This window comes from Octodon degus, unplaced genomic scaffold, assembly GCF_000260255.1.
Source record: "Octodon degus isolate 3935 unplaced genomic scaffold, OctDeg1.0 scaffold00034, whole genome shotgun sequence".
Classification (NCBI taxonomy): Eukaryota; Metazoa; Chordata; class Mammalia; order Rodentia; family Octodontidae; genus Octodon; species Octodon degus.
Window position 1 is genome coordinate 16890850 of NW_004524610.1, and position 24457 is coordinate 16915306.

At 34.3% G+C, this 24457-nt stretch overlaps 1 protein-coding gene across 1 annotated transcript in view; it reads right to left on the reverse strand.

Annotated features, from left to right (window-relative positions):
* Ccdc91 (coiled-coil domain containing 91) overlaps nucleotides 1–24457 on the reverse strand; it is a 327571-nt gene that overhangs the window by 10473 nt on the left and 292641 nt on the right. The window contains exons 9-11 of the mRNA XM_023714223.1: nucleotides 10688–10780; nucleotides 10528–10596; nucleotides 6–177 (exon numbers count right to left, since the gene is read on the reverse strand). Of these exons, the coding sequence (XP_023569991.1) occupies nucleotides 6–177; nucleotides 10528–10596; nucleotides 10688–10780 (334 nt within the window). The remainder of the gene's footprint in view (nucleotides 1–5; nucleotides 178–10527; nucleotides 10597–10687; nucleotides 10781–24457) is intronic.

A 24457-nucleotide genomic window follows, 5' to 3' on the forward strand; every position in this document is an offset into this window, starting at 1 on the left:
CTGACTTATTTTCCTCTGTTCTTGTAAAGCTGTTTCAATGGCTTGAGACAATTTTTCTTGATCTTTTGCATGTTCTGTCTTCCATAATTCCCTTTCTTCTGCATGAGCTTTTTCCAAATTCTTTCTTTCTTCTTCTATGGCTTTCATAACTACATCCTTCATTGCTTCTTGCTCTACCTTCAAAATAAATAAGGATCAAAATGTAAATGTTTGAATGATTCCACAATAAGCAAATTTGGCCACTTAAAGATACAAACTTGATCCTATCCAAGGTAGTTTTGAAATTCCTTTTCTATGTACATTAAATAATTACATAAAAATATTGTTCTTTTTCATACAGATATTCTCACTTATTTCCATAGGATATCTGCATTTCAAGGTAATCAACCCCTTAGCTTAAGGTTGGAGATTCAAGCCATGGGGTATTGGAATCCCTTTACAGTGGTCGGTATGTCAAAGAGCTGTGGTTCATGTTGGTAACACTTATTAATAATGTGTTATAATATTACACATTCAAATCAAGAAAAATTTATTTGATGTAATATGTAGTTATATTATTAAATATACTATATATTCATAATATACATTGTATAAATAACTATAATTTTCAACACTTATAAAGTGAGAAATTGCAATGTTATACACCCACAAACCTCGCTAATATCTGACTTGGTAGAAGACAACTATATTAGTATATCTACTTTATGTATTAAATCTACAATGACAGATATTTGGTTGGAGTGTATAAAGAAGAGTCCTATATAGATATGTAACTTTAAACAAGAGGAAATATTTGGTAGTCAATTCAGATAACTGTATTTTACATGATTTCATATCAAAATCTGACAGAAGGGTAGGACTCAAAGTTTAGATGAAATAAAATTATGTCAAATGAAAAATTCACACTGTTACACTGTAATCATTATACTTTTAAAAAAGTACCAGTTATTTAATTAGGTTCTTAATAAAAAAAATTAGAACACTAATTTATGAGGATAAATGTCATTTGTCAGAGCAAAAATGGATCACCGGTAGTCCTGGAGCTGAGGAACAGCTTTGATTTTTGCTAAAATCTCTGAGTCCACTGCTTTCTGATTCCACCTTGCACTGCTATGATATCAGGTATCTCTCTTTCTCAGTGTCGAACATCTTGCCCTCCTGGTGTCTGGGTTTCTGCAACTTCTTCTTAAAGTAAACATCAGTGAGCTGTTTGGGGATTTTCAATTTGATGATAGCAATTTTTATAGAGGTAGCAATGACAAATTTTTGGTGTGTTCTTTGTAGAGGAACATGATTAAGGCTACAAGGCCCAGTCATAAGTAGCAAGCCACTGGCCAACTGCTTCAGGAAGACCACTTTCTTGACTCTGTGACCCCCGGTGAGGATGATCAAGATGGTACCAGGAGTGATGCTAGCTCAGTTTCCTAACATGCTGACTGAACAGTTTCAGGCCATGGCTCAACATCTTTCGGGGCACATCTTCAGTAGGGTAATATTTAGGCATTTCTTGAAGCTTAACCACCCAGGTAGGTCCATTCTTGTCTCCACCGACTGGTTTTGTGATTGTAGCAAGAAATTTCTCCTTGTCTTCTCAACCTTTGATTTATCACCTGTGTATTTTCCCTTGTATAATGCCTTTCTGGAATACATAGGAGACAGGGAATATCTAGCCATTTCTCTAACCAGGGCAGGATTTTGGTTGCAGTGGGGCTGCCCCTTCTTGCACTTTCTTGGCTTCACCGTTCTCTTACTAGTACCACTGGCAGAAGCCTTCTTGGCTTCAGGTTTCTTCTCTTTTGTGTCTGGCTTCTCAGTTTTCTTACCCACAGTCTCGCAAGATGGGAAAGGGAACTAAGTTTCCCTATTGTACTTTGATTTCTTTATGCTGTTTGGAAAACACTCATGCATTGGGTTATACATGTTCTGACAATAATACATCTATTTATATCATAACACAAAAATTAACTTGTTAATATCATCAATCTTATCATTAAAGTCTTTAAGCAATACAAAGCAGAAATAGGTTTTCCAAATTTTAATTATTATTTGAACTACCTCAAACTCCTCAAAGAGCTTTATTTTCAGCTTTGCTCTGGAATCTATCACCAAGAGGTTATAATTTTGTCTTTTATTTATTTATATTATATTAATATTTATTGAGAAATAGCAATGAGACAGTTTAAAAGCTGATTAGTAGGATAGTTTCAATAATTAATACATTGCATATTGTTCTTTTCTTAGTGGTTATTCATAGTACAAGATGCAGCCATGATATCCTATCTAAACACTATTACTATAAATATTTCTTCTTCTTTAATTAAGAGAAAGTAGCTGTATATCTACGCTAACTATTTTGTATATACAGATACAAAATGATCCTTCATTTGTATCCTTTTATGTTTAGTTTTGTCAGAGATGGGTATTCCATTGTCACTTAAATATTGTAGGTATATGAATTCAACAAAATATTCCACTATACTCCAGTAGTCCATTGTAATAGTGGGTTATCCATAGGACTGGCGATGTCAGAAGTTGTTGACTTCAGCCTCTTACAGCTCAGTATGTTCATATGGCTTTACTTTTTATACCTCGTTTTTATACTTTTCTGCTGCATGATTAAAAGCAAGATAAAGCAAGACCTATATAAGAAGAAATGTAAATTCTGTATCTGACAAAGTCAGTCAAATCCCCTCAGGATTTATCCTGAAACCCTGTACTGCAGTTTGTAGATCCTTTGTCAGTGTTAGGCATGTTGATGAGTTATAGCCACTGCTTGACCAGTTTGATCTCTGTGAAAGCCTGAGAGAATGTTTCCTCTGCATGTGACTCTCCTTAGGCACACTCTTCATCATTGATAACTTTCCTCTATGGCCCCATAATCTCCTTGCTCAGAAAATTTGGGACATTACTGAGTTACAGGTAGTCACAATACAGGTTCTCTTATGTCCTGAGTCCTTACTGACCTTGAATGGCTAGTGCCAAAATGTTGGCTGTCCTTGCAGTTTTTCTTTTTCTCTAACTTTTGGTCTGCAAACTTAAGTTGTTAATCCTCCAGAAGAGAAGCTTAATGATATTAATACCCTATAACGTAGGCAGTTGAACTTAGCGTCACTATTTCTCTCGATATGAAATGCCTTAGACATAACATGGAACAGGTATTTTCCATCAACTCTGAATATGTTAAAATTTAAATCCCTAAAGAATGTGAAGAAAATAAAAAATAAAAAAATATTAAAAAATAGGAATGCACAATTACGTATATTTACACAGAAATTTAGAAACCTAATCACATATAGCATTGTAGTAGGACTGTCCTATTACATTTTGTCTCTAGTTTTCATTTATTACCTTTTTTTTGTTTGTAACACACATTTACTTGAGATACAATAGCAGTAATTTGTATGATATGACAAGCAGTACATATTTGGAAGACCAGAATGACAGGCATTCCAAGCATGACCCTAGTATTGCACATTGCTATCTACAGTTCAGTTACTTAGTTCACAGGTATCAGCAGGTATAGTCAGTCAGGGTGAGAATCCTACCAATTAACTGCTAGTTTCAAAAGCCTGCAGAAGATGCTCAGGATCATTGCTTTAATCATTTTGGGCATATAAATGTATGTTTTTGCCTCTGTAATGTTTTCCAGCTTTTTTCCTTGCCCTTGCTTCATTGTTTAATCCTTTATTACTTGCTTCCCTTTTAACTGTGTAATACCTTTCTATTTTTATTTCTTCTTTTCAGTTGCTACACTAGGGAGACTGTACAATATTTACACATGTTGGTCTGGTTTGTATCACTTATGAGCATATCTTCAAGTGGCATCCACTTAAATATAAAGGCTTCAACTTTATCATTGTTTATACCTGAGTAACTCTGTTGTATAAAAATAACACATCTTTTTCGTCATTCCTCAAGTGACGGGCATTTTGGTTTCTTCCAAGATTTAGCTATCACAAATTGCACTACCACAAATATAGGTGCAAATGTATCACTATGATATGATGTTGTCAGATCCTCCGGGAAAATTCCCAGTAGAGGAATAGCTGGTTTAAAGGGGATTTCCAGTCTTACTTTTTTAAGGAGTCTCCATACTGATTTCCATAATGGTTGCACCAGTCTACAATCCCACCAGCAGTGGAGAAGGGTTCCTTTTTCCCCACAGCCTCTCCAACATTTGTTGTTGGTTGATTTCATTATGATAGCTATTCTTTCTGGGGTGAGATGGTATCTCAGTGTTGTGTCAATTTGCATTTCACAGATGGCTAGCGATGTGGAGCATTTTTTTCACATATTTATTCACTTTTATAATTAAATCCTCTGGGAAGTGTGTTTTCATGTCAGATGCCCATTTCTGGATTGGGTCTTTGAATTTTGAGGCCTTCATGTTTTACATCTGTATAAATTCTGGAGAGAAGAACTTTGTCTGAGTGCTTATTAGTCTGAGTGCTTCTAAGTTAAGATTTTTTTCAGTTTGTAGCTTGTCTTTTCACTTTGCTGGTAATTTCTTCTGACGTCAAAAAACTTTCAAAAATAGGATGTCCCAGTTGTTAATTCTTTCAAGTGATACCTGTGCAATTTGATTTTTGTTCATGAACTCTTCGCCTACCCCTATGTCTTCGAGTTCTTCCTATTTTCACTTCCAGGAGATTTAGTGTTTCTGTCTTAATGGTTAGATATTTAATCTACTTTGACTTTAGCTTAGTGCATGGTGACAGAACTGGGTCAAGTTTTGGTTTTCAGCATGTAGACAGCCAGTTTTTCCAGCACCATTTGTTGAGTATAGCCATCTTCACAATGTTGGTTCTTCCTATCCAGGAGTAGGGAATATCTTTCCATTTTCTGAAATCCTCTATGATCTCTTTTTTTCAGAGTACTAAAATTTTCATTGAATAGATCTTTGACTTCTTTAGTTAGATTAATTACTAAGTGTTTCATTTTCCATGATGCTTTTTTAAAGGTATTGTTTGTCTAATTTTCCTTTCAGTGTGTTTGTTATCTGTGTAGAGGAATGCTATTGACTTTTGGGCATTGACTTTGTATCCTGCTATGCTACTGGATTGTGTATTGATTCTCTTAGCTTCTTTGTGGAGTTTTTCAGGTCTTCCAAGTACAGTATCATGTCTTCTTCAAACAATGATAATTAATCATCTTCTTTACCTATCCTTATTCCTTTTAGTTCTGTCTCTCATCTAATCGCTCTGGCTAAAGTTTCCAGAACTATATTCAATAGGAGTTGAGATACAGTACATCCTTGCCTTGTAACAGATCTGAGTAAATGATTCCAATTTTTTCCCATCTAGAATTATGTTATCCATTGGGTTGTCTTAGATGGCTTTTATGTGATTGAGGTAGAAGCCATCTGTCTCAGTTTTCTGTAGGACTTTGAACATGAATGAGTGTTAGATTTTGTCAAAAGCATTTTCTGCATTGATTGATATGATCAGGTGGTTTCTGAACTTAGTTCTATTGATATAGTGTATTACATTTATGGATTCGCATATATTAAACCATCCTTGCATCCCTGGGATGAAACCTACCTGGTCATAGTGTATAATCTTCAAAAAATGATTTGCTTTATTCTATAGCTAGGATTTTATTGAGGATTTTTGCATTTATGTTCATGAGGAAAATTGCCCTGTAGTTGTCTCTTTCCCTGATTTTGGCAGTATAATACTTGCCTCCAGGAACGATTTTCAGAGGATTGCTTCCTTTTCAATTTAATTGAAGAGTTTGAGGAGTATACTGATTATATCTTCTGTGAATTTCTTGTAGAATTCAGTTGTGAATACATCAGGACCTGGACTTTCCTTTGAATTTTGAATTTCATTGGCTGTTACTACATTATTTAGAGTTCTCATATCTTCTTGATTCCATTTTGTTAGTTTATACCTTTCTAGGAATCTGCCCATTTCTTCTGTGTCTTTTATTCTGTGAGAGTAAGGATTTTCAAAGTAGGTACTGATGATCTTCTGAATTTCCACTGGGTCTGTGGTAATTATACCCTTTTCATTTCTTATTGCTTGTATTTGAATTTTTTTCTTTCTCTTTTTGCTGAGGTAGCTAGGAACTTAATAATTTTATTTTAATCTTTCAAACAACCAGCTTTTTTATTAATTCTCTGAATTGTTTTCTTTGTCTTGATTGAATTAATTTCTGCTCTAATCTTTATGATTTTCCAATCTTTGGGATTTGGGTTTGGTTTGCTCTTCCTTTGCTAGATTAGGGTATTTATTTGTTTCTGTTCTGTTATCCTAATGTGTGAGTTCACAGTGATAAATTTCCCTGTACGAACTGCTTTCATCACATCCCATAAATTCTGATAAATTGTGCTTGAATTTTCATGGAATTGTAGATATTGTTCAATTTCCTGTTTAATTTCATCTGTGACCCATTGGTTGCTGAGTAGGGAGTTCTTTAATTTCCATGTATTTATGTTTTTTTTTTCTGGTTTCTTTCATCGTTTATTTCCAGTTTCATTGCACTGTGGTCATGTAATACGCAGGAGATAATTTTTGTTTTCTTGCATATATTTACGCATGACCTATGGACTAGTATGTGGTCTATTTTAGAAAATGACACATATGCAGCTGAAAAAAAATGTGTATTCAGCTATGATTGGGTGGAACACTCTAAAATGTCCACTATGTCAATTTGTTCCAAGTTCTGGTTCAGTTCTGCTTCTTCTTTGCTCATTATTTGTCTGCTTGACCTATTATTTTGGGATAAGGGGGTGTTAAGGTCTCCTGTTAAGACTGTGTTATTGTGCATTAGATTTTTCATGTCTACTAAGATTTGTCTGATATCATTGGGTGCTCCCCTGTTTGGTGCACACATATTTATGAGTGTTACCTCTTCCTCTTGAGTTTTTCCACTAACCAGTCTTTAGTGGCCTTCTTTCTTTCATTTGATCATTCTTGGTTTGAAGTTGAGACTGTCTGGGAACTGAATTGCTACCCCTGCTTTTTTCTGAGGTGCTGGGGCATATAATATTGCTTTCCATCCTTTGACTTTCAGCCTTGAATGACTTTATGAGTTAAATGTGTTTCTTGTATACAGCATATTGTTGGATTTTGTTTCCCGATCCACTGCCAGTCTATTTCTTTTATTTGGTGAATTGAGTCCATTGACATGATGGTTATAATTGAGATATACTGACTTATGATTGACATTTTTGTCTTTTTTATATCACTCAGAGTAAATGTACATGCTGATTTCATTTTGCATTTCCAGAATGTGCCCATTTTTTTATTTCTAACTTAGCAACATTAGTCTCTTTTAAAACTCACCGCTCTTATTCAACTTTCAGATGCAGCCTATTGATTTTTACCTTATTTCTAGTTCTTGTTATCACAAATTTCCCCAAAATTAGTATCAATAAGACCCACCTATTCTAAGAATTTTTAAGAAGTCTTCCTTAGCTTTGGAATTAATTCAAATACAAGTCAGAAGTGCAGTACCCCTTCAAGGCTAATTTTAACAATAATCTGTCATTTAAATGGCATGGAAATAATATCTACAGATTCATAATCATTTCTCCTTGTATTATTCTGGTTTAACATTTCTTCTTATTGAATTATAATTCCTTTAAGAAAAAGAAAAATTTTGTTCATTCTTGGGTTTCTAGTTCTAGCTTCGTGATATGTACATATGAAGCAAAAATTCTGTATTTGTTCATTAACTTTAATTGTAATTTATCACTTATAAGTTAGTTTTATATTTGCCAGCTCTAAATATATGTACCCATGGTGAGAAACCTTTTTTTTTTTTTTTTTTTTTTTTTTTTTCTGGAACTGGGGATTGAACTCAGGCCTTTGCCCTTGCCAGGCAAGCACTTATACTGAGCTATGTCCTCAGCCCCTAAAGAAATTTTTTTTTGTTTTGTTTTTTTGTCCGAACCGGGGATTGAACTCATGCCTCTGTGCTTGCCAGACAAGCACTTATTCCACTGAGCCATCTCCCCAGCTGGGGAGCAACCTTCTATTTTTTTTTTTTAATCAACACAAACCATAACTTTATTCTTTCATTTTCTGACCTCTAAGTTTGATTAAAAAAAAAGATACAATCACATTGTTTTGGAAGACATTCTAGTACTAATCCCTCCTAAAGGATGTGCAGACAACCTTGTCTTGATGTCGTTAGGCATTTACTATGGTCTTACATATTACATTGCAAGAATATTGCAGTGAAATTTAAATTGTAAATTTTACTTATTTCTTCTGTCTTTGTGCTACTGTACTACTTAGAAATTACTCTTTTGAGAAAGCCCAAATTAGAAAGCAAATGGTTACTAAATGTATCTTCACTTTGTGCTCACTGATCAGTCTAATTCACAAAGTTAATTACCATATTATTGCTGATTTTTTTTTTTTTTTTCATTTTTTAGGGAATGGTCTACAGGGTGTTTAGGGATTCACTACTAGATCGGACTCATAGTGATCTGCCTTTTTACAACTACCCAAGAATTGGGATTAAAGGTGCACACCACCACGCCCAGTCCCACTTGCTGTCTCAGTGTACCCCAGAGGTGGGCCGGGCACTGCAAGCTCAGGGATTAAAGAGTTTACAGGTGCTTTAATCTGCTGAGCTATTTGGCCGGAGCTCTGAAATGTTTTATTCATTTCTTATCTGCCCCTTTTCTCACTCCTTTCTTTTAATTGGTTGACTTTTTGTGTTTGTTGCATGTAGAAATAATAAAAGCTCTAGATTTTTAATTTTTGTCCACTCTTTAAAAACAACACATCCTGCTACAATGCTGTATATGGTAGATTTTTAAATTTCTGTGTAAAAATATGTAATTGTTGATTCATATTCCTTAAATATTTTTTATTTTTTAATTTTTATCTCCATATTTTTTGGGACTTAATCTTTAACATATCAATACTTTGATGGCAAATACCTGTTCCATGTTATGCCTAAGATGTTTGATATTCAGATAGATAGTGAAGTTAAACCCAACTGCATATGTTATAAGGTAATAAAAAGCTTCTCTTCTGGAGGGTAATAACTTAAGTTTGAAGACCAAAAATTAGAGAACTAGAAGGGTTGCAAAGACAGCCAGTATTTTGACCATAGCCTTTCAAGGTCAGTAAAGACTCAGAACATAGGAGAACCTATACTGTCAGTTGTGTCCCAATTTTTCTGATCAAGGAGATTATGGGGCCACAGAGGAATGTGACATGATATAGAGTGTGCCTAAGGAGAGTCACATGGAGAGAAAATATTCTCTTGGGCTTTCACAGAGAGCAAATTGGTCAAGCAATGGCTGTGATTCATCCACATGACTGACACTGACAAAGGATCTGCAAAGTGCAGTATAGAATTACAGGATAAATCCTGAGGGTACTTGACTGACTTTATCAGATACAAAAGTTACATTTCTTGTGATATGGGTCTTGCTTTATGTTGTTCTTAACCATTCAGCAGAAAAGTATAAAACCAAGGTATATAAAGTAAAGTCACATTAATATGCTGAGTTGTGAAAGGCTCAAGTCAACAATTTCTGTGGATAACTCACTACTATTGTGGACTGCTGGACTGTGTTGTATTGTTTTGCTGAATTCACACACCTATAGTATTTAGACGCCAATGGACTAACCATTTCTGAAAGGACTAAACAAAAAAAGGGGTACAAAGGAAGGACCATTTTGTTGTGTCAGTATATGCAGAATAGTTAGCATAGATATACAGCTACTTTTTTTTTTAATTCAACGAGAGGAAAGATTTGTACTAATAGTGTGCGGACAGGATATTCTGTCTGCATCTTGTACTATGGATAACCACTAAGAAGATAACATTGTACAATGTATTAATTGTTGAAACTGTCCTAGTAATCAGTTTTGAAACTGTCTCATTGATATTTGTTTCTCAATTAAAAAAAAAAACAGTGAGAACAAGTAAAAAAATAAAAGTAGTCATTGCCAAAAGAGAAACGGAACTCTTGGTATTTTGGAAATTAACCAGAATTATTTGTTTATAAGTACTTGAATGGTTGAGTTGTAACTTACAGGTTATTGAGATTTTGTACTAGTAAATCCAGGAAAAAGCTACTTCTGATACAAAGCCCCTCCCCACACTTCACCTATGACCACTGGGTTTGAAGATATCGTCTATTCTTGAGGCTGCTGAATCAAGCTTTCCTTCATTTTTTTTCTCTTAATTGTTTCTTCCCTACATCTAGCCCCTGATGCTGTGAGTTAAATGAGTCACCTTTACAATTGGCTTTTTAAAATCATTTTGATTTACACATAGATAATATACATTATTACATATTAGTGTCCATATATATATATATATATATATATATATATGGTTCTCTATATTATAAGGGATACAATGCCATCAAAATCTCAGATAATATGAACTTAGCAAGACCATAAATAGTCACATCATAAATTAAAAAAGAACAGTAAAAAATAAAAACCCTTGAGTTTCAGGATTAAAATACAGAAAAGTAGACTGGTAATATTAATGAACTCAGTATTTAACTGTACTTACAAAGGAACCCATTATTGCATATGAAAATACCTTTGCAGCAGATACTAATGCCTCCTTATTTTTTTGCCTTTCTTCTTCCAAACATTTTTCTAATATCTCCTGTAAATAATAAGATATTTAGAAAGACAGTAAATGTATTATTTGAGGTAACAAAATATATGCATTCACATTAAGCATATTTAAATATTACCTTCTGTTCTTGAGATTGCTGAACTAAGGCTTCTGTTATTTTTTCCTTTAACAGTTCTTTCTCTGTATCTAGCATTTCAAGGAGTCTCTGATGCTACAGGAAAAAATAACTGAATTATGATTATGGCTTTAAGACAAAGAGATCAGCTGACACAATTTTTTTCATGACAAATTGAGGAATAAATTGTAGGATATAATCTTTATAAGTTTGCTTAAAATATAGGTGTAGGGACCAAAATCAGTGAATTCTACTTTCTCTATTCACCACAGATATATTTTAGTGACTTGAGTTCAGCAAAGTACATGCAATGTCATCTAAATTAAGAATAATTACACCACTGCAAAATTAATCACAAAATGATAAAGTGTCATTCTCCAAAATTAGGTTTGGAATGATTATTAGACAAGACAGACACTATCAAATCACACTAAGAAAAACAAAATGTTGGGAGTGGGGAGACAGATCAGTGGCCTAAGCACCTGCCTGGCAAGCACAAAGCTGATCTGAGTTTGATCCCCAGTACTACATGTCATGCTGGGCCCTGGGTGCCGAGCCGGCCACCAAGACCAGATGTGGTGGGCCATGTCTGTAATCCTGGCTGTGGGGAAGCTGAGACAGGAGGATCACTACGAGTCCAAGCTGCATTGCAAGACCTTGTATTAAATAATGAATAAATAAATGTTTGCTTGATAATCAACTATTATAATAAGTTGTTTGTAATAAAGCACAAAGTAGTTCATATTGCCCCCAATCTTTATAATTTCATAAAACTAATGTATAAAATCAGTCAATAGAATGGTATATAATAGCTAGTGCTAAAGGATATAGTTTATTTTATTCCAACATGGTAAAGAAAAAAAAAAGCACCTATCATGGTGTAAATGGAACTTTGTAAGAAAATTAGTTTTTTCTTCCCTCCCCAGAACCAGGAATTGAACTCAGCCCCTTGCGCTTGCCAGGGGAGTGCTTATTCCACTGAGCCATTTCCCCGGCCTCTGAAAATTAAGATTTTTATAGTCTCAATATCTCCAGAAGGACAAGGTGACTATTGGAGCCATGCTCTGATATAAAAACAAAACTAGGAAATATAATACCAGTCACACGGGTTTCTCATTCAATTAGTGATACTTTCTCATATTTAGAATATTACTGTGGAGAACTGGCATGGCTTTTGGTGGTTTTGGGGAGAACTGGCCAGGGGATTTAGTAAAAAACACAAGAGACAAGAGCTGAGGTCAGGTAGACGTCTCTTGCCAGATGAAAAAAGAGCACTGGATAATCACCTAGGGGTCTTTACTTATACTTTTGGAAGAATGATGTCAATTTCAACCTTTCTGTCTAGCAACCACCTTGCAAGCAAGAACAACTTGTTCACAAGGCTCAATGAGGTCCTGGTGTTCTTGGGCTAGTTTTGTCTTAGCCCTACATCTGTGATTGATGTTGAGCTTCAGTCACTTCCAACCTGCTGGAACTATCTAAACCTCCTTTCAGTATGAACCTACTCTAAACTGCCATATTTTAAAACCAATTCATATCTTTCAAAGTTGTTCTGATTTAAAATATTTTTTCAGGGAAGCACTCTATCCAGAGAGTAAGTGATCAAAAGTACAAGTCAAGTTAAAATAAATTATTATTTCTGCTTTTAATTATGTTACAATTCATCTGTTTTTCAAAAGAATAAGAAAAATTACATGAAAGATGTTTTTCCTTAAAAACAAATCCAAACTATGATACAAATCATGATATGATACAGAATTTGTATCACATGAGTTTTGAAAGGCAGCTCACAAATGAGTAGCCTTCATAAATAATAACTGAAACTTTAACTCTGTATTCCACGGGAGTCAAGATAAATACAATTTTAGAGGATCAGAAACAGTGGTTTAGCTATTGAAAATGCACAAAGTATTGTAAGAGGTAAATAATTAGACTTAAGAATTATATATATGGTTATTTTAAGCTTGAAGAAGGTAAGCACAATACAAATAACAAGAATTACTGGAAAATAAAAAAAGAATAAAATTTTCAGAGACAATTTAGAGCTAATATTTTCTTTAAAAATTATTATGGCACGTCAAGCTAGTGGAAATTTTCAATTGATTAAAACTATAAATATGTCAGGTTTCACCAATGGTTCAACAAGAAGTAAATGTAAAGAGTGTACATAAGCTAAACTGACAATGTAATGTTTGTAAAATTTCTTCTTGAAAGGCTGTAATTAATTCTATTGTATGTGGTAACACAAGACAACTTTTGAGCTTCCTTGCACAGGAATGAATCTGCAATTACTATTTCAAAGCAGCAGTCTGTTTACACCCTGAATAAAATCATGATCTACTTGAAAAAACTACACCTGAGTAATAGGACTGGCTTATTCATTTAGACAACCATTTTTCTATAAAGCATTTGTAAGGTACCAGACATTCTTAAAATTGCTTTATAAGTAGCAGTAGTACCACCTTAAATTGTATCCATAAACTTCTATAGTCTTCCACATTCTTCTCATTTTCAGATGAGAGATCAGAGACTCAGAACTTACTAGGTCTTTAATAAATCATTTCAACAACAATCATACTCTATATAGATATTATCAGAAATAGTAATCACCTAATGACTAGAAAGTAGACCCAGTACTATATAGCTATCACATATTAAATAATATACTAAATAACAGATATAAGATAAAAGTAATTTGAATAAAGACCTCAATTCCATTGAGTATGTTTTCAATTATGTTCCTTTCACAGTACAATTAAAGTAAGATTTAATTCCTGTTCTCTCTCCCTTTCTCTTTCATTGGGAAGAGAAAGGGCTTGGTGGGTGTAATCCTCTGGACTCATGTTATTAGCCACATTTCACCAGTTTTTAAATTGAATTAGAGAGGTTAGAAAAACCAACTACGTTCACCACTGAGATTCAACAGCTAAGCTGAGACCAGGACTCAAGAAGTGCTGAATACAAAGTCCATGGTTTCTCTGAGCAACGAAGGGTTTGGATTCTGCTCCATTCTTATGTACTCCTTGTTGGGCCTTTTGAGTCAGTCATACATTTACACTATTATAGAGCCTTATGATTTACAGAAATAACTAGAACTATAGCTACAGTTTGGTTAGTCTGCCATTCCTAGTCTCCCATTTCCCAACTTATCCCTCAAGTTACAGAACCAGAGACTCCAAGATCTATTTCCTTACGTTGTATTGTCTACCTTTTATTTTGTTTTTCATTTATACTTTGGGTTTCTCAAGTAAGAGCAACCATGTGGTATTTAAGCTTGAGCATGAGATTTATTTTGCTTAACATTATGATCTCAAGGTGTACCTATTTTCCTAACTCCTAACTATACACTTAAATTCTTTATGGGACTCACAGATACCTTTATAACACAGTGGTTAACAGCAACTGTGAAGGTGACATCTCAAACACATAGACTCAAATACTAGCTCTCTTCCTTAGCTCCACTCTACACATGCGACCCACACTTATCTCATACTTGGTGTCCATTTGGGTTGGGTGGTGGCTTGTCAACCTGGAGCGATGACTCCCTGAACAGTAATAATGGCCTTTATTTATACTTTAACAAAGTTTTAAGACACAGATTGTCTAGCAACTAATAGCCCACAAGATCTAGGTAGGATTTTCTTTTTCTTTTGTATTTCAGGGAAGGGTTTACAAGGTGTTCATAGTCTCACCACTAGATCAGACTCAGTGATCTGCCTTTTTACATCCTCCTAAGGGCTAAGATTACAACCAATCTCAATTGCTGTTATAGCGCACTCCGGGGGCGAGGCTGGCACAGCAGGCCCAGGGATGAAATCTTTTTTTTTTTTTTTTTTTAAATTGAGGTAACTTGACTCTTTTAGGCAATGAGGCCTCATTTTGCTCTCCTACATATGATCAATTTTAGATTTAGGGGCTCCAAACAGTGATGTCACAATATTTAAACTCGAGATTCAGTACCTGCATCTGAAAAATGAGTATAAGCCCTCCACTGAGATGGCTGTGAGATGATTAGCTAGATAACTTATACCTGACTTGTGAAACTATTTTAAGAAATATTTCTTCAATGGATATATTATCAACTTAATTCTTTCTCTCAGCACAAAATGTCTGTTGATGGAAAAAGCAGCAAAAATGATTTGTAAAGAAATGACATAAATGCACATATGTTATCTAAAAATTTATTAGAGAGAAACTATAATTGCTTTTAGGGCAAATGATGCATAAACTACAAGGGGCTGATGACAAGACTTTAAGAATCAAAATAGAGTTTCCTCCCTTTTTATTTCCTAAAATTAACTAAAAAAATTATTGAAACATCATTGATGCACAAAAATATATACATTTAAGATACACAACTGACTTATACATATATACACACATTGTGAAATAATTATCATAAGCTAATTAAGTAACATACCCATTCCCTTTACACTGATGCTATACAATAGTGTAAGGTGAAGTAGTACTTTTAGCAGAGGAAAATATCTACAGTGAGGAAATGACATAATTAATACAAACAGACACCTTACAAGGGTGCCTAATTTTAACCACTCTGAAGTATACAATTATGTAGCACAAATTACATTCTCAATACTGTGATTACATAATCATGCCTATATCCTCAACTGTTTCCTACCCCCCCCCCAACAATGTCGGAATATCTCTAAAATTCACATTAACATTCAGCAGCTAGTACGTGCAGTGTCGAGAGGTGGAATTCTGAGATGAGTCAGTCATGAGTACTTTGCGCTCACAGATGGATTAATGGCACTTTCACAGGAGTGGGTCAGTTATCATGGGTGTGGGAGGCTCAATAACTCCAGGCCTCCAATCCTACTGCAAGTGGGTTTCCGAGTTCCTCTTCCCCTACCTCTGCTGAGCTAAGCTCCTAATTCTTCTTACCCCGCCTATTTCCCATAAGTCTCCTGTTATTCCCCGGAGGTGGGGCTTCCTGTCATAGCCCGGTTTCCTAGTTACCCGCGCCTTTTACCCACCGAGGTCATTTCCCTATGCCTCCACTATATATACCCAGCACCTCCCCTGAATAAACAAGACTTGATCAGAATCCTGTCTTGTCTCCATTTCTCGCGTCTCTTGTCCTTTGTCCCCTCCTCAATTCTCCGCTCCTCTCCCAGGTGACCTTTGTTGACTGCCCCGCTGGTTCGGGACACATGGGAAGTGGATTTCTGATAAAAAGATGAAGTTCACCCTATTTTCCTTTTGCCTCACATTGTCTCCTTGACATTCCACTATGGGATGAAGGGTTTTATCAGGTGTTAGTGCTGTGCTTTTGGACTTGGTAGGCTCCAAAGCTGTGAGCTAAATAAATTTCTACTGCTTACAAATTACATGTTTTAGGCTGGGGAGATGGCTCAGTAGAATAAGTGCTTGCCTAGCAAGGGCAAGGGCCTGAGTTCAATCCCCAGTTCTGAAAAAACAAACAAACAAACAAACAACCAAACCAAACAAAAAAAAAAAATTATATGTTTTGTAGCATTACAATGTACTGTATCTGTGAATTGCCTATTATAAATATTTCTTTCAAGTAAAACACATAAGAATCGTCCTTTTGTGTATTTTATACAGCATGATTTTTCAAGCTCAGCCCATGTTGTAGCAAACATCTTAACATTATTCCTTTTTATGACTAATATTATATTGTACTTTAATACCATATCTTTTCACCTATTCCTTTGTTGATGGAAATTTCGATCTTTTTCCTTTTTAGCATACTGTGAATCTTACTTCGATGAAGAACATTCACCTACAAGAATGTGAGTCCCAGTGTTTAGTTCTTGAGGGTATTCATCTAGAAGTGTAATTATGTGTTAAATAACAACTCTGTTTAACTTTTTGAGGAACTTCCAAACTTTTTAATTTCTTCCTCATGTTACATTCCATCATTTACATTTTATATTAGACAAGTTGCAATTTGTCCATTCTCTTTATGTGCTATTTCATATTTTTCTCTCTTTTAGTTATCTTTAGTGGATGTGAAACAGTATGTCACTGTAATTTGCTGTTGCAGTTCTCTAATTACTAAAGATTTAGGCAATTTTTTTCAATGGATACTTCACCTTCTGATAGGATAACTTCTCAATGATTATATGTATTATCTGAACAAAGAATAAACTATTAGAGCCCTTTTGCCACCTTTGTAAGGGATTATAATACAAAGCACCCTGGTCCTTATGATTTTGCATTGTGTAGGTTCTATCAGAAGCAGCGATGTCTCTCCTTTCTTGCCTTGGGATTGTTTTTGTTATTTAGTCACAGTAAGCTAGAAACCATAAAATACTAATGAAGAAGTTCAGCCAAAATTGATTCAGCTCCCCTTTACTGTTTAAAACAATGAATAGGTCCTATCCGGAAATAGTTTTTATTATTCCTTGTATAAAAATTATATTTTTTCTTTGCTCTTGTATTAGTGCCTTTCAATTTTACAACTGAGTTTGATTCCCAGTACAAAAACAAAACAAAAAACAAACAAACAACAACAACAACAACAACAAAAAACCTCATTTGTTTAACTATAGGTATAGAGTTCCTAATAACATAGGCCTTTTTCACAAGATAAAATCAAGAGAAATGATTTGTACTATATTTTCACATAAATATAACTTTATCTCTGATTTTGTTATTTATAATTATACATTTATCCAAGATTAATAATCTAGAAGTTGACTTGTTTAATGCATAAATTTTATGTGCTATTACCTTACATTACTATTACTATTAATGAACATGGTACAATTTTCATTAAGTACCATTATGTCCTACATTATATAAAAAGTATCCTGAGCCAATCATGAGAAATCAACACATACATTCAAGAAAGTGGTGCAAAATTTCATTTATGCAGGGTTAGTAATTTCTGAATTACTAATGTAAACTATATATAGTTAATACACATTGCATACTTGAAATTTACTGAGATCTTAGGGAAAGTTTATTTTTTGTTTTAGTATGGAGGACCAAACCCAGGGCTTCTAGCTTGCTACAAAAGCATTCTACAGCTGAGCCACATCCCCAGCCCCTGAGATCTTAAAAAAATATCCCCATATTACAATGAGCTTAAATTTGTTTTCATGTAAACTGTTTGTATTCCTTCGCAGAAAATAGTCTGTGAAAATTTTATGTGTCCTCCCTTCTCTGACCACATCTCTCAAATGTTCTCTTCTCTAGATCTGACATTGTGACTTGCATCAATGATTTTTCATGTGATCTGGGGTGAAGTTTCTCAAATCCAAATATTTTCCTCCAAAGAAGCTCCATAACAGCCACCAGTAAAAGTAATCTGTATTGTAACAGACTAATATTTGAAGCTATAATAATCCTTAAAAGTGTGGAATGGAACAGTTTATTTTTTGTCCCTGTAACAGTTCAGTCTTCCTGACTCTAAGAGCTCTTACTTAAAGTGCTGGTAATCAGGAGTCTAATTTTCTTCAAATCTGTAGCCTTTCTCCTCCTATAATCTTAAAGTCTTTCATATTCAACTAGTCAATACATAAAGAGATGAAAGCCAATGGAGCACTGGCTACCTTTACAATGTGTGCTCTTTTTAGACCAACAGACATTTATCATGGGCACTGCAAAGTAGGAAGGTATCAAGAGGATGGGATATGTCCATGTTCCATGCAGGTCTGGATCAGAACTCTACCAATAATTATACATTAAGGTAAGCCTGAGGCACAATAGCATTTCTGTAATTAAAGTTCCATAAAGTATCAAGAAAAGAAAGCTATTCCTCATTTTAATAACCACATTCACTAAGAAAATGCACCAAACTCTATCAAATGTGAGATACCACATGATCTATTATGGACATCGTACATGATTTTACTTTTACTTTGGTCCATTTCAACACTAAGTCTATAATTTGTTTCTGATATGCCTTGTTAGAAATAAACCAATTTGTTTCTCTAACCTTTTTTTGTTTTATTCCTTTTTAGCAAAGACCTGTTTCTTTCTCTTTTTTGGCTGGCTCAGGCTGCCCTAAGGGTGGGTCTGGTAAAGCATGGGGAGCTGGGGATCGAACCACAGTCCCCTGCAGCTGACTGGGTCTGCCCCAACAGGCACTTAAACAACTGAGCTAACCTGCAAGCTCCCAAAACCTATGTTTCATATCATTTATAGACTATAATATTTTCATAATGTTTATACATTATGAATGTTCATACATCCTCATGATTTCTGAGACCTGGAAGCATTAATTTCTCTCTTACTTGTGGTTAATCCTATAGCACTTTTAAATATTATTGTATAATGCTTCAAAACTATAGAAAGTGAACAAATAATAAAACTCCCTCCACTTAAAACACATTTGCAATAGTTTCAGACACTCTCTCAATGTTTTGTCATCTATAATGCCAACCATTACCTACTGCTGTATAGTTGCTCTTTATATATTCTAGATATAAATCACTACTAGGTAGTGATTTAAACTTTTTTTTTTGTGGTACCAGATACTGAACTCAGGACCTAATGAGCTATCTCCCTACCCCCTAGTGATTTAATCTAAAGGCAAGTTTTAAGTTAATTAAAATACACACATCTTAGCTACAAAACTTTGAAAAATTTTAGCTATGTAACATGTCTATCATGATGCACTACATTTAATTGGCCCAAATGTTCTCTTCCCTTCAGAAGAACACATGTATGATTTAGTGTAGATATCATTAAATTAATATTAGAATCAATCACTGGATTTTTATTCATACCAAAATTAGCTATCCATTTTAGATTGGTTTTGCATGAAGTATATGTTATATACAGTTTTACTGAGTCAGCAAATATATATAAGTTTCATCTATGTTTCCATAATTATTTTTATTACTAAACTGTACTACTCTCTATGAATGTATCATAATTTGTTTACTCATTCTATTGGTGATAGATATTTGGGTTGTTTCCAGTTTTGGTTAACATAAAAAAGGAGTCATGCATATTCTTAGGCATACAATATTTTTATTGCATGAATACATAATAAAGTTTATGTTTAGATTTATAGGAAACTACTTTTCTATATTTTTTCCAAATGGTATACAACTACAAATATGAGATTTCTTATTCCTGCACATACCATTTGATGATTTTAGTTTTCTTATTTCAGCTATTTTAGCAGATGAAGTCTGTCATTGTGCTTTTTTTAACTTTTATTTATTTAAAATAAATAAGACAGATCAGACTCATAGCGATCCTCCTTTTTTCAGCCTCCCAAGCAGTGGGATTAGAGGTGTACACCAGCATGCCCAGTCTCAATGACCATCTCTGTGCCCCGGGGGCAGTGGCAACAAGGCACACCAAGGATGGAATTGCAGTCCCTGTGTCTACCTAAGCAGGTGCTTTAATCTGTTGAGCTATCTGGCCGGGCTTTGGCACTGTGCTCTTAATATGAGTTTTCATACTGATGTGAAATGCCAAGCATTTATCATGTACTTTTCCCAAGATTTTTCCATACTTATATTATTTTGACTTTAAATTATTGCTGCATAGGTGCTCTTTAGATTGTCTAGATATAAATATTGCGTCAGAAATTAGTCTCATGAATATTTTTTAGTATACGGTTTGTCTTTTCATTTCTCTTTTTATCTTTTTTCTTTTTTTCTTTGGATTGTCTTAAGGAAGCAGGAGCTTGTGTCATTTAGTCTCCAAACGCCCAGTCTCAAGTGCTTCCCCTGTTCTTCAGCTGGGTAGCTGAGACTTTAGATTCATGCCGCCACACAGTCCTCTTAATTTTCTTAACAGTATCTTTCAAATAGCAGAAGTTTTCAACTTCATGATTACAGTTTTAGGTCAGCTACAAAATTTATGTCTAGGTTAAAAAGGCTTTTTTTGAGATAGGAAAAAGAAAATGTTTAATTCAACTCAAATATAAATATAAAGGTTCTGTGGTTTTTACTTGATTCCTATATATGTGTAAACAAATATAAAAAATCTTCCCTGGAATATGAGACACATGATATATTGTACACAGATTTAATCACAATCACACACATGGAAGTTTTTGACACTAAATTTTAGACTAAGTAACCTCAGTAGTTTGGGTATACAGTTATCTACTTATTACATGTCCACAATCTTCACATTAGCTTTTGTGGATGTTATATATGTATTATATATTCTGCAATGCAAACCCAAGAAATATTTTTTTTCACCTCATATGTGGCTCATACACTGAAGATCAGTGCTCTGGCAAGATAGTCTCTGAAGCACATGCTCATATTCGTGCATTTATTTAACATGAACTGAAACACACTAAATAAATTTAATAAAATTCTTAATATAAAATGATATAGGCATTCACCCATTTTGAGCCAGCATATAAATATTAATGGAAAAAAAGCCAAAGAAGATAAAATATAAAATTAAATCTTCTTTAAAAAGTTGCCATAAGCTAAATTAGCTTTTACTATAAATAAAATAAAACCATAATATGAACTATATTAGCAGATTTAATTAAATCTAATAATAAAATGTTTAACATGCATGGGGAAATATAAGCAAATCCATTATTTGCTTTATTTAAATGGTGTTTTTGACTTAAGGGAGGGATTAAAGAAGTGAAGCATAAACTGGGAGACACATCAGCATAAAAAAGTAAAGTCCAGTTTATACTTTCATAAAGTTGTCTCCATTATTAGATAGTTTACATCTTACTAAATGCCAAAGATCTGTCCTATTCCTAAATGTAAGCAGAATATTTTAGTATTAAACATTTCCAAATGAAATAGCTTTTGAAAATGCACTACAGTTCTACTCCCTCCATGTGACTAAGCACAGCATGGTAAGTTTATTTATTTATTTATTTATTTATTTACTTTTGGCTGAATCGGGGATTGATCTCAGACCCTTGCACTTGCCAGGCAAGCGCTTATTCTACTGAGCCATCTCCCCGCTCCCCGGTAAATTTATTTCAATGCAAAAGTGAACTTCAAACAGATATTTGAAATAAGTGACCTATGTACAAAAAGTAACCCATTTAGCAAGTCTTTTTGTGTGACTATAACAATTACTACAGACAGGGAGATTTATATCAATAGAGCTTTATTTCTTACAGCTCCAGGGGCTGGGAGGTTGAAAACACCAGCAGATTCCAGATCTGTTGAAGGTTCAGTCTTTGCTCCAAAGATAAAGGCTCAAGTCAACAACTTCTGACACTGCCAGTCCTACAGAAAACCCACTACTATTATGGACTACTGGACTATATTGCAATATTTTGCTGAATTCATGCACCTACAATACTTAAATAATAGTGGAATACCCTTCTCTGACAAAACTAAACAGAAACGGGGGATAGAAATGAATGACCATTTTGTATCTATATATTCAAAATAGGACAGATATACAGCTGCATTCTCTTAATTCAATGAAAAGCAATTTTTTGAATAGTGTTTTTGGACAGGATATCATGTCTGCATCTTGTACAATGAATAACCACTAAGACAACAATATGCAATGTATTAATTATTGAAACCATGCTAGTAATTGGTTTTGAAACTGTCTCATTGCTATTTGTATCTCAATAAACTCTAAAAAAAAGAGTATATGCCTCATATTCTGCAACATCCAGAGGTAACAAGGCTATTATCCCACACAGCAGAATGGCCAGATAGCTACAACAGCCCCAGCCCCCTAGAAAGATACAAGCCCCACCTAAAGAAAGCAAGGCCCTCATCATCTGTTCCTCTAATAAAGCTCATTCCTAGTACATTGGGAATTACTGAATTTTGGATGTGAGGAACACAATTATAGCATCTAGGAAACAGGGAAGAAAAGAAGAAAATATGGATATGCATGTGCAAAGAAAGAGTAACAAATTATGTAATATTTTTCAGGAAACATTTTGATGCTTTACCTAAGTGTCACAAGAATGATAAGGATCTGTGATTTCTACACCTGGGAATTCATCATTACAAAAGTATATGTAGTTAGTCCTCATTTTATTTTATTTAATTTATTTTTTTTATTTATTTAGTACAGGGTCTACAGGGTACAGCGTCTATAGGGTCTCACTACACAGATTGTACTCATAGTGTTCCGCTTGTTTTCAGCCTCCCAAGCACTGGGATTACTGGCACGCGCCACCAAGTCCAGTCTCAATTGCATCTCAGTGTGCCCCAAGGGCAGGGCCGGCAGGGCTCGCCAGGGATGGAACTCAGCCACTGCGCTCTGCCTAAGCAGGTGCTTTAGTCCACTGAACTATTTGGCTGGCCCAATCCTCATTTTAAATGATGATTCATAATATTATCTCCACTTTCAAATTTTAAACAGCAATATTTCTACACTAGAATCACATTTTTGTACAAAATTAGTTAATAAAGGAATGTTTTGATGTAAAGGGAGTATCTGGCAGACATGAAATCAGTATAGCTCTTACCATTTACATTTTGTTTCCATAAGAGCAAATTGAAATGTTCTCCTGTTTTCCATTTAAAAAAGGAAACTTGAAAAAGAATTAAAGTACTGAACAAGTACAAGTCAGAGTTCATTAGCAAAATTCAACCATGATAAACTGAAAACCATTCAACTTTTTGAAGGGAATGAATTATTAGCCTTAAATTCACATTTACTGAACTTACAGCATAGTCTACATAAGATCTATCAAAAGACAAACACATAGCCACACAAAGTGGTGCATGCCTGTGATCTCAGCATTCTAGGAGGCAGAGGCTGGAAGGGATCACAGGCTGGAACCCAGTCTGGATCACTTAGTAAAGACTCAAAATTTTAAAAGAAGACTGGGAATACAGCTCAGTGTGAAGGCCCTGGGCTCTTTCTCCACTACCCACCAAATTATGCACATATACACAGAACCAATACGTAATACTGAGTTAATATAATTGAAAGGTCTCCTGCAAAAGGTATAATTATTGACATCACAACTTTAGTACCCTTGGTAAATGAACTCCTTGTGTAAACTTATTGATAAACTTTTATGGACAAACTTTAATATACTTTCATAACCACATTACACACAAAAATAGGAGGCTTCTTATAATATATAAAGGACAACATGTATGAAGATGCATATAACAACATTCCTAAAAAGTCCAAAAATAAAAATCTTTTAAATGTCCAATAGAAGTACGGCTCAGATAATTATATCATATAAACTATAATAGGTATCATGGGGACATTGAAATGTTAATAATAAAAACACAGAAAAAAACACGTAAAGAATACTCATATTTACATAAAGTGGAGGACAAAATAAATAAATTTTATGTTTTCTGGTTATATGACACAAAATATATCACAAAAAATCAGTGGAAAAGTGCTGATGGAGAAGGCAAAGCACACTTTAAATTTTGCTAGATTCTAAACCCAAGCCTCAAACAACTATCACAACTGAAATTCTAGCACAGATGATCTCATAAATGCAAATTACCTGAGGAAACAAATTACCATGAATGTCAGCAGAGGAGATACACAGAGATCAGACCTCAAAACGCAGATTAATTTTACAAAGTAACATCTGTATTTTACACATCAAAAGTAAGAGTAAGAAGTAGGACAGTTACAAGAAATGACCCTGTGACCATCCAGCAGAAAAGTATAACCAAGAGATATAAAAGTAATGCTGTAGTAATATGTTGAGCTGTAAAAGGCTCAAGCTAACCACTTCTGACATTGCCAGTTCTGCTGATAACCCATTACTATTAAGGACTATTGGTCTATATTGGGTTGTTTTGCTGAATTCAAGTACTTACAAGCTTTAGACTGGCTTCAAGTGAATAAAGGTCCTTGTTTTTATTTTATTTATTTATT